The sequence below is a fragment of the Pararge aegeria genome, chromosome 17 (assembly GCF_905163445.1).
Source record: "Pararge aegeria chromosome 17, ilParAegt1.1, whole genome shotgun sequence".
Lineage (NCBI taxonomy): Eukaryota > Metazoa > Arthropoda > Insecta > Lepidoptera > Nymphalidae > Pararge > Pararge aegeria.
The window spans coordinates 5860805-5874779 of NC_053196.1; the positions used below are offsets into that span (position 1 = coordinate 5860805).

The following is a 13975-nucleotide window of genomic DNA, read 5'->3' on the forward strand; positions in this document are numbered from 1 at the left end:
CTGCGTTTGTTGACGCGAGAACTTCAACATAGGTTACTTTGTGAATCCAACTAATGGCCAACATGCGTCTGAATAATGTACGTTTCCTGATGTCTTCTTTAAAAAGCCAAGCCATCTTTATAGCAAGGTATAAATGTAACAACGCAAGAGTTGAATGCGCAAAGAGATCTTAAGTCTGCGGATGCAGAGTACTTCATTCATTCTGGTAACAAGAACCCTATAAAAGACTTATCTAGTTAAATTTTGTTCACCATTTGAGTGTGTTTTAAAATGCAAAATAAAATTGCAATAATGTAACACAACATTTTTTACAAGAATACACTACCTAAAATATGCATTTAAAACAAAAGCAAAGCTGGACGAAATTGCGGGCCACAGCTAGTATCATATAAAAACTAAATGTGCTAGCTAAGTATATTGGATATCTTAGTCAATAGCTCCAGAGATTAATTTATTCCAAAATCTTAACATGACATATTTAACTTAGTTATTTTGGTAGTGCTATTCTTATTGCTCGTATAGTACTTCCAAATTCAATCTACCATCTGTAGTTATTAGATTAGATTGATCAGTTATTTTTATTATTAACATCCGGCCTAAGTTGTACCCGTACTATATCTGTTTTCTATATTCAATCTAGCCCTTATATTCTGTCGATAGCTTACATATCTAAAATAAAATACATATTTATATAAACATTTATATATTTATTTATATATATATTATTACTACTTTTGAAGAAAAGAAAATTTAAAAAAAAGATGAAAGAATAAGTAGGTCAGTGTATAGAGTAAAAATATACCATTAAGCCATTCAAACACGAATGAACGGATGGTCGCAATTTGTTACATTTTTATGGCTCCGTTTGAAGAAACTGTAAGTGTCTGAGAAAAAGAAAATCAGATTTCCTTTTAATCATACTGCTTGCGGTTTCAGAGCAGATTTCTCCTGGGAGTGCTTCATTGAATATTACCGTAGGTACCTATAAAATGTTGAAAACCGCTGACGTCGATATCAAACAAGTCGTACATAATACTTAGGTACCGCAAGAAAAATTGAAGCCAAAGATGAGATGGATTTATTTATTCGCTTTCTTTCTTTTATTTTATTGATCATGTGACAATAAAACTAATAACTGTAAAGGTCATGCCCGCGTGGAATTTCTAAGAATGCATACTGCATTTCCGCGCTGAATAGCCAGGCTGATTCTTTGGGCAAAAAATGAACCAGCTCTTTCTGTTACCAGAAAATGTGGCAATCAACCGCGGTGTTATTTCTTGCAAGAATTTCTTTACACTTAGACCCATTCATGGCTCCAGGGTGTCCATGAAAAACGGAACAATTTTGTGACTTTCTTTTGAAAGACGTACTTACGCCTTTTGCCGTTTTCAGCCATTTCAGCTGCAGCTCCGGTTTGATGTCGTCTACCTGATATAAGGTGAGGTCAATGTGTCAACGCATGTTGCGCCCGTCCCCGTCCTGAGGAAAATCAGATGGCTCAATGAGAGCAGGAATATCAATGGTGGCAAGAGACCTTTTGATCGTGTCTTTTAGTACCACGCCGAAATATCCTATAAGAACTCCTCGTGTAAGAGAGTCCATTCCAAAGTTATCTTACTTCTTTCCACACGGACATCTTTACGCGTGGTGTTCCCAACCTGAGACCCAAAGACCTACGACAACTTCGATTTGTCGCTTTGAGTTACAGCCAACTTTCTTACTTAATGAATGTTAAAAAATAATAAAAGTTTCTGCGTTAAAGACAAATCAACAAATTCACTTTTGAATTTATTATACTTTCCTTTTTATAAACTATTGACAACTGACGTAGCAAGTAGATGATAAGTAGAAAAACAACGCCTAAAACCAAAGCAACACTTCACAAGGCATACAAAGTACACACCCTACAAAATGCCGGGCTGTGTCCGTAAACCTGAGGCGAAGGTGTTCAGCGTATGCACCTTACACCGACAACAAAGCCCTTCAGACCGAAACACAGCTTTGCAACAATGCTGAGTAGAGGCAGAATTAAACATGGCGGTAGTACTTCCCCGGACGAGCTCAGTCTTAAAAAGCTCTACTGCTACTTACTAGTAAGCTATAGCTATCTATATATATACTACATATATATATATATATATCTTTATATATATATTTCTTGTGTGCGTGTGTATGTCACTGAACTCCTCCTAAACGGCTGGACCGATTTGAATGATTTTTTTGGTATACGTTTGGGTGGCACCCTGGATGGTTTAGATTCACAAATTAGCCCGACAGATGGCGCTGGGGTGCGCTAGTTTATATATATATTTCTTGTGTTCGTGTGTATGTTACTGAACTCCTCCTAAACGGCTGGACCGATTTAATTGAATTGTATGGTATGCTTTTGGGTGGCACCCTGTATGGTTTAGATTCACAAATCAGCCCGACAGATGGCGCTTGTGTCCGCTAGTATATGTATATATAAGTAGTGTATATAATATATATATATATATATATATGTTTATATATGGCCACTCTTTATCACTGATATGTGAATCATTACTAAAACAATGAAATATTTTATCACCACGCTAATATTATTATAAATGCAACGGTAAATGTGTTAAGTCATACTTACCGTTGCAAATACAGTCACCTACTAAAAGTAAAAAACAACACAAGGCATATGATATATCAGTGTTGAAAATTTATGTCAATAAAAGCATTGTTACCTTTTTTTTGTGTGTAGACCACAGAATAGATCAATGTACCGAAAACCAGAACACTCATCGTACGAATTATTATTGACAAAACTCGACCGCAAAGTATGATTTCATTGCTGCAAAAATGCTTGAAACGTTGTGAATGAGTCAACACATCGGCTTAAATTCAAAGTTTAACTTTGGATACCAGTTTGTGTGTGTTAATTTTGACCCCTTGATACTAAAATGACATATAGAAATAAGCTACATTTGAAATAAGTTTAACTACTCTAAAAATAAGGATGTTTTTGTGGAATCCGTGTGGAGCTCGTTGGTTTACTGGGGTCGTCTAAATGGATTTGATTCCCGCGTCACGCGTAAATTTGTAGGGTTTCTCTTTCGGGAAAATCTCAGTTAACCTCTGCGGCCGAAGTGAAAGTAAACCGCAGGGCTAACCGAATGAATTCGCTAGTAAATGCTAGTTTTGTTAAATTAAAATGAATCATAACCAATGATGAAGTAAGCGTTATAGCAATTAAAATAACACTTGCTCCAACGGTGAAGGAAAACATCGTGAGGAATCCTGCATGCCTGAGAGTTCTCCATAATGTTCTAAAAGGTGAATGAATGAATACACTTTTATTGTAGGCACATAAACATATAGAAAAAATATAAATAAAAATTAAACAAAGAGTATACAATTTGGCGGCCTTGCCGCTACATAGCGATTTCTTCCAGGCAACCAAAGGCGTTAAACACAGCTCAAGAAGAGAGGTAGGTGGTGCATATAAATAAACATATATATTTGCATATATACCTATAGGTATTTACGTATATATTCAAAATTCAAAATTCATTTATTTCAAGTAGGCCTAATATAAGCACTTTTGAAACGTCAAGTCTGTCTGTTTGTAGTGATTCTACCACCGGTTCGGAAGGCAGATTCTACCGAGAAGAAGCCGGCAAGATACTCAGCAGTTGCTCTTTTCCAACATCAACAATTTACATTTTGCATTTTAACATTCATTTTTCTATCTTGTGAGAGCTGAAAGCGGAGCCGGATGCTTCCAAGCAACCTTGTCATTAAAAAATTCATCAATTGTATAGTAACCTCGCTGTAATAAATGTGTTTTAACAAATTTTTTAAACTTGTGCATTGGCAGGTCCAAAATCACCTTAATATAAAGGTGTGTGGAGTCCACCAATCAGCACTGAGCCAGCGCCTTAACCCCTCATTGTGGGAGGAAACCCATGCCCTGAAGTGGGCCGTTATTGGGTTGATATGACGATGATGATGATAATCAATGAATGACGTTTCTGTAGGGATAACCCTAACGCTTAAACATTAATCTGCTCAAAAAGAAGACTTCTGTATTAGACTTTCGACCCAAACCCTTTTTTTTTACTTTTGTATGAATTTCCAATTTAAAAATACATCCTATAACAGGCACTTATGAATCGTTTATACATATATGTTTACATAATTGTATTGATAAAGCTACGAGAGTTCCAAGCGCGCCCTGGTTTAAGAACAGCCCCTCAACAAACTTAGCCGTTTAAAATTAAAATAATAATACGTTAAACTATGCCCCTTCGTATAAACGCGCCGACAGAACCAATTTCCTAAAGCTGTCGCCAGTACCAATGCGCAGGCCACACATTATAAGCTGTTCAAAAACATGACAGTACGAATGGCACAAAACCCTAGTTCTCATTAACTAACTAACTAACTTGTAACCATATAAGGCTAGTGTCCACGTTCTTCGTCAACGTTTCTTACGGTTTTTTTTTAAATCTCGTCGAAATCATTTGTTTTTTGGGATAAAAGTATACTATGTTACTCTCCGTCCTTTATACTAACTCTATAACTCTATAGAAAAAACAAGTTGGTTGGCTGCTTGGTTACAGCGTGATGGAAGGACAAACAAACACACTCGCATTATAAGTATACTATCTGTGGCCTTTGCACAAATTCCGTGGAAACCGTTTTTTTTTCTTGCATATTTTGCATATGTTGGTCTTCGTCCTTTCAACTTACTCTATGCCAAAAATTAAGTCAACTGGTTACTAAGGGCGTAAAGTAACGACCAATAAACAAACAGACAGACAAACAAGCAAACATACAAACACACTTTCGCATTTATAATGAATGTTAAGTTAGGATGAATGAAGTGTATCCGTTTGTTAGTTTGTTTGTTACCTATGTTTTTCCGAACTACTTCTGCTAGCAGTACCGGGCAAAAGTACCTACCTACTCGTATGTTAATTTTTTGGTACCCATGCAGTAAAAAATATTTTTAAACGCAGCATGCAAAACGAAACAAACACGGACAAAGTCGCGGCTAATATATCAAGCTAGTTCGAAATGCAGTAAGCCAATAAGGAAAATACTAAAAGCTTTTGGTTTTGGTTTTCACAGCCTTTATCCACAAACCACTTATTTTAAAAAGATACCTACGCAGTGGCAACCAGTTCATCCGATGTATGTACATTTAAGGTCGAATAAATTACTAACAATATACACATCACAATCTAGCCTAAGTAAGCGTAGCTTGTGTTATGGGTACTAAAATGACTAATTAATATTTTTTTTACACAAATACTTTTAATGTGCAGATAAACTGGGTGTTCATCTGTATATTATAAGTATTTGACGGCCGACTGGCGCAGTGGGCAGCGACCCTGCTTTCTGAGTCCTAGGCCGTGTTATGTGTGTGTGATGAACATGATTGTTTTTCAGTGTCCTGGGTGTTTATCTGTATATTATAAGTATTTATGTGTATCATATTCATAAAAATATTCATCAGTTATTTTGGTACCCTTAACACAAGCTACGCTTACTTTGGGGCTAGATGGATATGTGTGTATTGTTGTAGTATATTTATTTATTTATTTAAGTAAGTATATGCACTGTAAAACATTCATGTTCATCACACAACTATTTTCCAGTTATGGGAATCGAACCCACGGCATTGGGTCACTGTCCTGGCTTCTCTGAAAGCAAGTTCGTCAAATAGTAAAAATTGTATCACGGATTACTATGGCATTAGAAAAATGGTAAAACAATTAATTAAAACAGTTATTTAGACAATCGTAAATTAAACACACACATCATTACCAACCCATAAACAGCCCACTTCAGGGTCTCCCCCCACCATGAGAAGGGGTTAATAGCGTAGTCCACCACGCCAGTGCGGATTGGTGGACTCCACACACCTTTAAAAACATTATAGAACTCTCAGGCATGCAGGTTTCCCCACAATGTTTTACTTCACCGTCGAAGCAAGTAATAATATTTTAGTAATTAAAACGCACATAAAGTTAGAACGTCCCACCTTCGAACTCGGCACCCCGAAAGTAAAGACAAAATGAAAAATAGGTTATTACCGCCTTCACAATAATCACATTACTATACACACACATACGCGTACAATAATGTGGTTTCAAGTCATTAAACGCGCAAGTACTTCCACGACCAATTGAATCAATCACAAAATCTGCGATGGATTCCTATCAGTTGAGAGAAATGAAAAGTTTATCTGAAATGCATAATTTTATTCGTCTGCAGTCTGATTGATTTTCGAATACCCGTGTAAAAAGTAAAATGAGAAACAATAACGAATTTGTTATTGCGATTGTAATTTTAAATGGTAAGGTTCTTCAATTTATTCCTTTTATAAAAAAAATACTTATTCTACTTTATTAATAAGTAATTAAAGGCGGAGTTTACCGTCTCGTCTCGTCTCGTAGTATATTAGTTTACCGTCTTCTTTGGAATCCAAGTTTAATTTAACTGCGTTTTGCTATAGGTAAAAACAAATGCTTAAACTCTCTCTCTCCTTTGCCACAGTACACGGAAACGCGTAAACGGAGTTTATTGAACTTGCTCCATCTCGTATAGTTTCAACGGTTAATTATTGGGCCTTATTAGGGCTTTTTGTGACAGAGCTCGCCCGGGGAAGTACTGTTTATTATTTCTGCCAAACAGCATAGCTGGTTAATAGACAATAACTGCTAGACAAACTGCTAAGTATAGCAGTTAGCAGTTTTTTCCGGTATACCGGAATGACATTTGAACCTTCTGAAACAATACTTCTCAGCTAAATTAAATGCCTAGAATCAGCGGAAATGAAATTTTCCCCTTACTTTACCTTATCAATCAACTTCTCGTGCCTTGATGGATTCCGCGAAATCGGATTTAGGTACCATGTGAAATGAAATTTACCACATAATCTCATACATTTCCCGAACATGCTATTTGTAAGTTGGTATTTGCTACGTAAGACTCAATCGATGGTATTTTTATAAATAAAATCAGCAACTTTAAAAAAAATGTAAAATACAAACAAAGATTTTGAACATTTACAAACTTTAGTAAAATTTATAGCTTGAATGACCAGCACAATTTTCATCCTTTTAATGAATAGTTTCTTCAATGTTTTTAGACTTGCTTCGTCCCATTTACCCATAAGGGAAATCTAGTACACTCATCTCACAAAACTATTTCGCACAATATCATTTTTTTGTAAAGTAAAACACAAGGCAATCTTATCGTAATGTGTTACGAAGCCTTTAAAAGCTCATTAAAACAAAGGTGAACCATGAATACCTGCCTGTTACATTGATTAAAACGTAAGCCACCGTTAGTCGTGCGAGTTATAAAATAGGAGCGCCATCTATTTAGTATTATTTTTTGAACAAAATGTACTAAATAAATACAACAGTTACAAACTTTCAAGAACTTACGTATGTATTCTGTGAAAGTTTTATTACAATGCAGATTTTTATTTTCAGTGATTTTCATCGCTTATAGTCAAGAATGCCAAATAGATTGTCCTATTGGAGATAAAGATACCGACATGGTATGCGCTTTTGATATAAACAATAGGACATACAAAATGTTTCCTAGTCGATGCGCTATGGAGGGCTTTACAAAGTGCCATAACACTGGTAAGTAAAAGCACAATTTCAGTTTGTAACAAGTCACAAGGTATCCACGTATCAAAGGCTTTGTTTGCCGCACTACATAATTGTTATTGTAGAATACTGGTAGAATAATAAAGGCCTTTTAAAATAGAATAGCAAAGAGGTATGCGTTCGCATAGCATAAGTGAGCGTGTTATTTTTGTTTGCTTCGTTATGTACCTAATATTTATCCCATATTCATATAAAGCGTGATAAAATATAAATAAAACGAACTATAAATAGTAAGTTAATACTTTATTGTTCTTACAACGGAAATCAAAATACATTTCCTTGTTATCCAGTAACATTTATGAACCATGATAATAATGATAAAACGCATAAGTACTTAGTTGTCAAAACTTTTTTTAGTAAAAAGATCTAGGCGTGCTTTCTAGTTTCACTTCTTTTACGTATTAAATTACTATACTAAGTGTATCCGAGTGGGTTTAAAGAAATGAGGCGAGACGCTTGAATTCGGGAATTTATTGGGGAAATATCGATGTCGTTTATTTGCAGTGTTTCGTGTCGTCCATACAAGCAAGGCACATTTGTAGGCGTCGGCAATGTCACATTAATCTTCCTAGCTTCCAATGATAAAATCAATGAGCGTAGAATGATTTTCCTGGCGCCACTAGGCAAAGTAGGTATAAGGTTGTTTGCGCATTGCAGTATTATCCGTAAAAGAAGCAACCTTTAGGATATTTTTTTAAGTTTGGTATCTTCAACAAACCTGTTACTTACTTAAACTGGCTTTAAATGACGATATGCTGGAAAACTATCGGTATTCTACAAGTTATATTTCGGTAAGTGCTCAGTGTTCAGTAGCTCTTGATCCTTCCATACCTTTCTTTCCTCCTTTCATACCTTTTTACCACTGAGGAGTAAGCATACGTTACGTTTACGTTACGTTACGTTACGTTGCTGATATATAATTATATTTCTGTTCAAAGTTCTGATCCTTAATTCCTTCCGCTCAAAACCTACGTAGTTTTATATCAGCACAAAAACAATTTTGTTTTAGCTTTAAGCGAAAATAAAGGAAGTGCTTTGTTAAGATTTTGCTACAAATATTTCCGCAGTAATTCTGTACATTAGTATATTCCTTCCTTATTCTGTCCTAAAATACAGAATTTATCCAAATCCTGTGACAGAGTCTATGTTCTTCTAGTTACCTAAAATTAAAATTAACATTAACAAAAGTTATCAGTAAAAATTCAATACACTACCTAATTAGTTGATTATTACGTGCATTCTAAGGAAATCACAAATGTTATGACTAAATTATCTTCTAAAGAATATTGCTAATATTTTACAAACTTGGTAAATTAATAAATTTTTAAATAGAAATATAATATTCCGAATTAATAAGGACACTAATAGTAAATTAATCTTCATTACAATGCGCATTTTATCCACTTAAACATTACTTACTCTAAATTTAACTCAGAACACAGTTAAAATAATCTCTGAACTTTGAACCAAGGCGGCAGCTGCTGTGGATTAAGTAAATGCATTGTCATTAAATTCATACGATTTTCCTTTATCTTGTTACTCAAGCAAGCTTCCTAGCAATCACCTACAGTTGAAGATGATTGCTAGGAATTTCCTTAATATCATTTAATGTACCTATAGTATATTTTTCCTAAGGTAGCAAGATGACAACGCCTGATACATCAACGTGTATGTACCTTGACCGGAATTCTAGGTTTTGAATTTATGACTAAATTTAAACTTAAACTATATTCTAAAACTGACGCTCATTTTCAGAATTCATTATTTCAAAATTGGCTCAGCTCTGAACCCTTTGTGACCTACATAAGCTCTGAAATGAAACCTGCGCGTTTAAACTAACTCGTACCTGCCCTACGATTAAGATTTGTAAGCTCGTAATCAAAAAGCGGTTAGAACGGTTATCAATAATTTGCATACTATATTTAATATTGTCAAAAAGCGGTGATAGTCTGTGGTAAGAGCTTCAGTCCCCTTTTCGCGATGACCGGGTTTGATCCACTGCACGCACCTCTTACTTACCAAAGTTATGTGTGTTTTTAATTAAAGCAATAAAAATGTCACTATGCTTTAACGGTGAAGGAAAACATCATGAGGAAACCTGCATGCCTGTGAGTTATCTATAAAGTTCTCGAATGTGTGTAAAGTCTACCTGTCTGTCTAGTCTGGTGAACTACGGCCTAAACTCTTTTATTTCTGAGACCCTTGCTCTGTAATATTATGATCATACATTTTTGATTTTATCATAGTAGTCCGGGTCCACTTTTAGGTCTAAATATATACATCCAAAAAGCATATTAAATTCTTGAAACCGTCATGTTTTGAACCTACTTCAATTAAAACCTAAATGTAAACAGTTTATGTTATGTTTGTTATTTTATTTTTATGACAACTTTGTAGAGTTATATATTCAAAAGTTTTTTCGTGGAAGTACCGCCTCCATACTTAGTCCTGTATCAAAACACCATTGTAACAATGCCGTAGTCGTGTTTTTGTTTTTTTTTTTATATTTTTTTACTTGTCATTAGGTAGTAACCCATTTCCATGCATTCATTGAGTGTACATTCTCCGCTGACATATAAAGCGGAGAATGTACACTCAATGAATGAAATATTAAAACACGGTTGGCAACTTGTAATAAAGTTACTAAATTCGTGGGCTAGTTGGTATAATTTTATTTTAGACAGCCTCATGACTTATCATCGTGTGATCGCAGTCAGCGCTAAGTTGTCATCGTATATTAAAAAATAAAATCGCAGGTTTTTCCTTGCAGAAACGCGTAAGTACGTGCTATGCATATTTAAGAGTTTCAGACATACTTAGTAATAAATTTTAAAGTACTCGTACACGTAGTTAATTCGCAGGAATTTCCACATTATTTTTATTATCTACGGTATTTTATTTTTTTCCTTCTTGTCCACCTTATTTAAAGGGAAAATTTGAATTTTTGGGGGTCGCCCGGGTGATGTTCTCTGCACGGCAAGGAAACTGATGTTAAGGGTAGCTTCACATAATTTATCTTTCTTCCAACGATACTTGCCTTTTATATCCGAGAGTCAATTAGCATTTCTTTAAAACTTATTTAAGATCATTTTATCATTTTTTGTCTTTATCTGCGGAACCTCAGTATTGCCTATAAATAAAAATACATATAAATATATATACGCCACATACTTCTCTTCTTGAGATGAGTTTTACGCCATTGGCTGCCTAGAAGAGATAAGTTCGCCAAATTGTATACATTGTGTGAACTTTTTTATTTTTCTGTATTTTTATGTGTCGTACAAGTTTTTTCATTCATTCAGTCAACTATTGTTTTTCCACAATAATCAAAAGGCGGAGGAAATATTTCGTCAGTCATCAGTCAGTCTATCGTCAATTCTAAGTCTGGTTGTCGCCAGACGTCCACTAGTCTGTCGTCAGTCGTCAGAAAGTTTGTCGTAAGTCAGTATATCATAAGTCAGTCTGTTACCAATCAGTCGCCATACAGTCATTATTAAGTCTGAGACTTATTAACACTATCAACAGACTGACTGACTGACGATAGGCTGACTGAAAGAAGTGAACAAGAGTCCTTAAATTTCACGACCAGCTTTCATATAATATAAATTGTGTGATGACGTTACAAGTGGATAGGAAAGTTTATATTATTCTTTTTAGAGTATTTAAATAAAAACACGTTTTAAAAAAGTTTTTTTTGTTTTAATTTTTGATATAAACGACTGCAGATGATGAGAGATGTAGAGACATATAATATTATGATTATGTAAGTCATAATACTAAGTCTCCATATCTCATGTATTTTGAAAACGCCACTAACGATTATAATTAAAATGTATGCTAAATTAAAGTGTTGCTTTTCGCTTTTTTCTTAAAATCAATACGTTAAACTTGATCTTCTTCGAAAAATCGTCAAGCGAAAGTATGAAAGCTATCAAACAAGTAATAATGGACGCATTTCGATGAATTTGTGGTAATCAGTTTTTGTGCCATGTACAAAATCGCAATCACTTCGCGCGACGCTTTATTATAAACAGAATATATTAAATGATAATAACTGTATTGCTAAGTGTTAGGATATTAAAAGTGCTTGTTGCAGCGGAGTATTAAATCCTGAGGAATTTGCCGCATTTCTAAGTGAAGCACGTAATGCTCAGACAGCTCGTAAAAATTCTTTTCGTTGCATAATGGCATAACTTAATCTTCCCAAGTTCCATTTATTTGAAACATTAAGCTCTAGAGTTTCTCAACTAAAGGTCTACCGAGAAAGATTCAACTAAGATATTAATTTGTATGATAATAGTGGTTTTACAAATAATCTATAATGGCGCCAATTAATATTATAAAAAAAAGGAAAGAATACATAGTCTTCTTATACACCAGCGATTTTTATTAGTTACATCAGTGAGTTAACAACTAAACTATATCTTTTGCAGTTTTCGTCAGAACACCTTTGCGTTTTTGCATCAATGAACATTTCTCCTTATCGCGGCGGATGTATGGCGAGTCTTGTCCCGCCTTCTGCCCGAACCACTACAGTCCAGTTTGCGGAGCTTCTAAGTACAGGGACTATGTTTACCGGACGTTCAACAATGGCTGCTATTTGGACATGATTAACTGTAGAGGGGATGAAGATTATTCAGGTATACATCACTATCATCAACCCGTTACCAACCCACTCTACAGGGCACGAGTCACCTTATGAAAGAAAGAACAAGAAAGAAGAATTAGGATACTGCGGTATTCCACCATGCTGGTTTCCTTGATATTTTAATTGCTTAAAATAAAAACGCACACAACGAACGAACCGGGAATCGAACTCAGTCCCCCAGCAAAAGGAGTTCGAAGCCCTAACCACTAGTTAGGCTATCATAAGATTTTAATGAAATCAGGTACAACGCTAGATTGAATTGGGGTATAATATAATAGTTTTAATTCTGAAAAGCACCCCCGGAGACCTTCCCACGTGGTTAAAAAAACAAATCTCTGTTTCCCAAGTAGTTGGGCAATCATAGCATTTTAATGAAATTAGGCACAACGGTAGATTGAATTGGTGTATAATATTATAAATTTTTATCCTGAAAAAGCATAAGCGCGTGGTTATAAAAACACACCTTTGTTTCCCAAGTAGGCGGTACTCAAGAAATTTTGCATGAAGGTGGCAACATGAAACAATTTTTAGTCTGGCTACAAACGATTTCCGTGGTAGGTACTATTAAACGTGGAAAAAATTGCTAGCATAACCTAGTTAGACATATATTTTTTTAATAATAAATAAAAAAAAATTTAAGCCATGTGGAAACAATTACAACATCAGTATTTTAGCCCTAGACTGAGAAACCGTATAATAGGACTGTGCATCTTTAATCACTGGACACAACTAACAGTAATGATAAATATACAGATACAAACAAGAGTCGGGCTTTTCAATCGCCAACCGTCATAAGGGTACTGCAGTTTTATTAAAGCCATTCACCAAATCGATTTACGGTAACTAGCAACTAAGGTAACTAGCCATTGCCGAATCCTCCAACCAGACTATCTATTCTTTTTTATTTCATAATGTTCGGCTAAATTGCTGAATCGATATTGGCGAACTTTGGCAGTGAGATCGAGAAAAAGATAGAAATCTTTGAAACCGGCATAGTATACTTTTTAGTCCGGGAAAACAAACGCTTGTCAGGGGATTTTAAAAACCGATAAAACAGCAAGCTTAGTATCATGTAGTTGAAAAGTAGACCATAAACACATATTAGGACTCATACAAATAAAAATAAGTAAACATTGTGGTAAGATTTTAAATCAATGAATATATATATTTCATTTATATATTTTCAGGATACGTAGAAGTACCACTGCAGTTTTGTCAGCGTCATCTAATGAAGAACATATTTAAAGAGAAAATTGTTATGTCCAATATGTATGATTATCATGATTATAATAATTGATAAACTTTATACGCTTCTTAAACTTTATACTTTATAAGTGGTTTTTTTATATGAATAATTGCTAATCTACTAAGGCAACATCTCGTGAACGATTCTTAAAACGTGAGAGGAGAGTATATTTTGGATGATCTGTTCGGTGTGGAGTTGAAAGGTTGAAGAATTTATAAACTGCGCGGATTATAGCACATTGAGCAGTGGCGTGCATAGAGGGTATGCACAGGGTATGCAGTTGATATAAACTAAAGAAAACCTCCTGTTCCCGTTATAAATACTTAAGGGTAGGCTTTCGATAACTTTTACAATGCCTATGCTAAGTCTCTTATAACTCGTACTGGAGATTTTCTTCATTATATATCATCTGCATACCCT

General features: G+C 34.8%; 1 protein-coding gene across 1 annotated transcript; it reads left to right on the forward strand.

The window, feature by feature from the left end:
- The first annotated feature begins 6225 nt into the window (after positions 1 to 6225).
- On the forward strand, positions 6226 to 13633 carry LOC120631156. Its single transcript, XM_039900609.1, has 4 exons — positions 6226 to 6334; positions 7479 to 7634; positions 12095 to 12301; positions 13497 to 13633. The coding sequence occupies exons 1-4, from the start codon at positions 6289 to 6291 to the stop codon at positions 13604 to 13606; spliced, it is 519 nt and encodes a 172-aa protein (XP_039756543.1). The 5' UTR covers positions 6226 to 6288; the 3' UTR covers positions 13607 to 13633.
- The last annotated feature ends 342 nt before the right edge of the window (positions 13634 to 13975 follow it).

Coding starts and splice junctions, on each gene's coding strand:
- LOC120631156 (XM_039900609.1), top strand. CDS start 6,289: ATGAGAAACAATAACGAATTTGTTATTGCGATTGTAATTTTAAATG. Junction 6,335..7,478: donor TGCGATTGTAATTTTAAATG/GTAAGGTTCTTC, acceptor TTTTATTTTCAG/TGATTTTCATCGCTTATAGT. Junction 12,302..13,496: donor AGGGGATGAAGATTATTCAG/GTATACATCACT, acceptor ATATATTTTCAG/GATACGTAGAAGTACCACTG.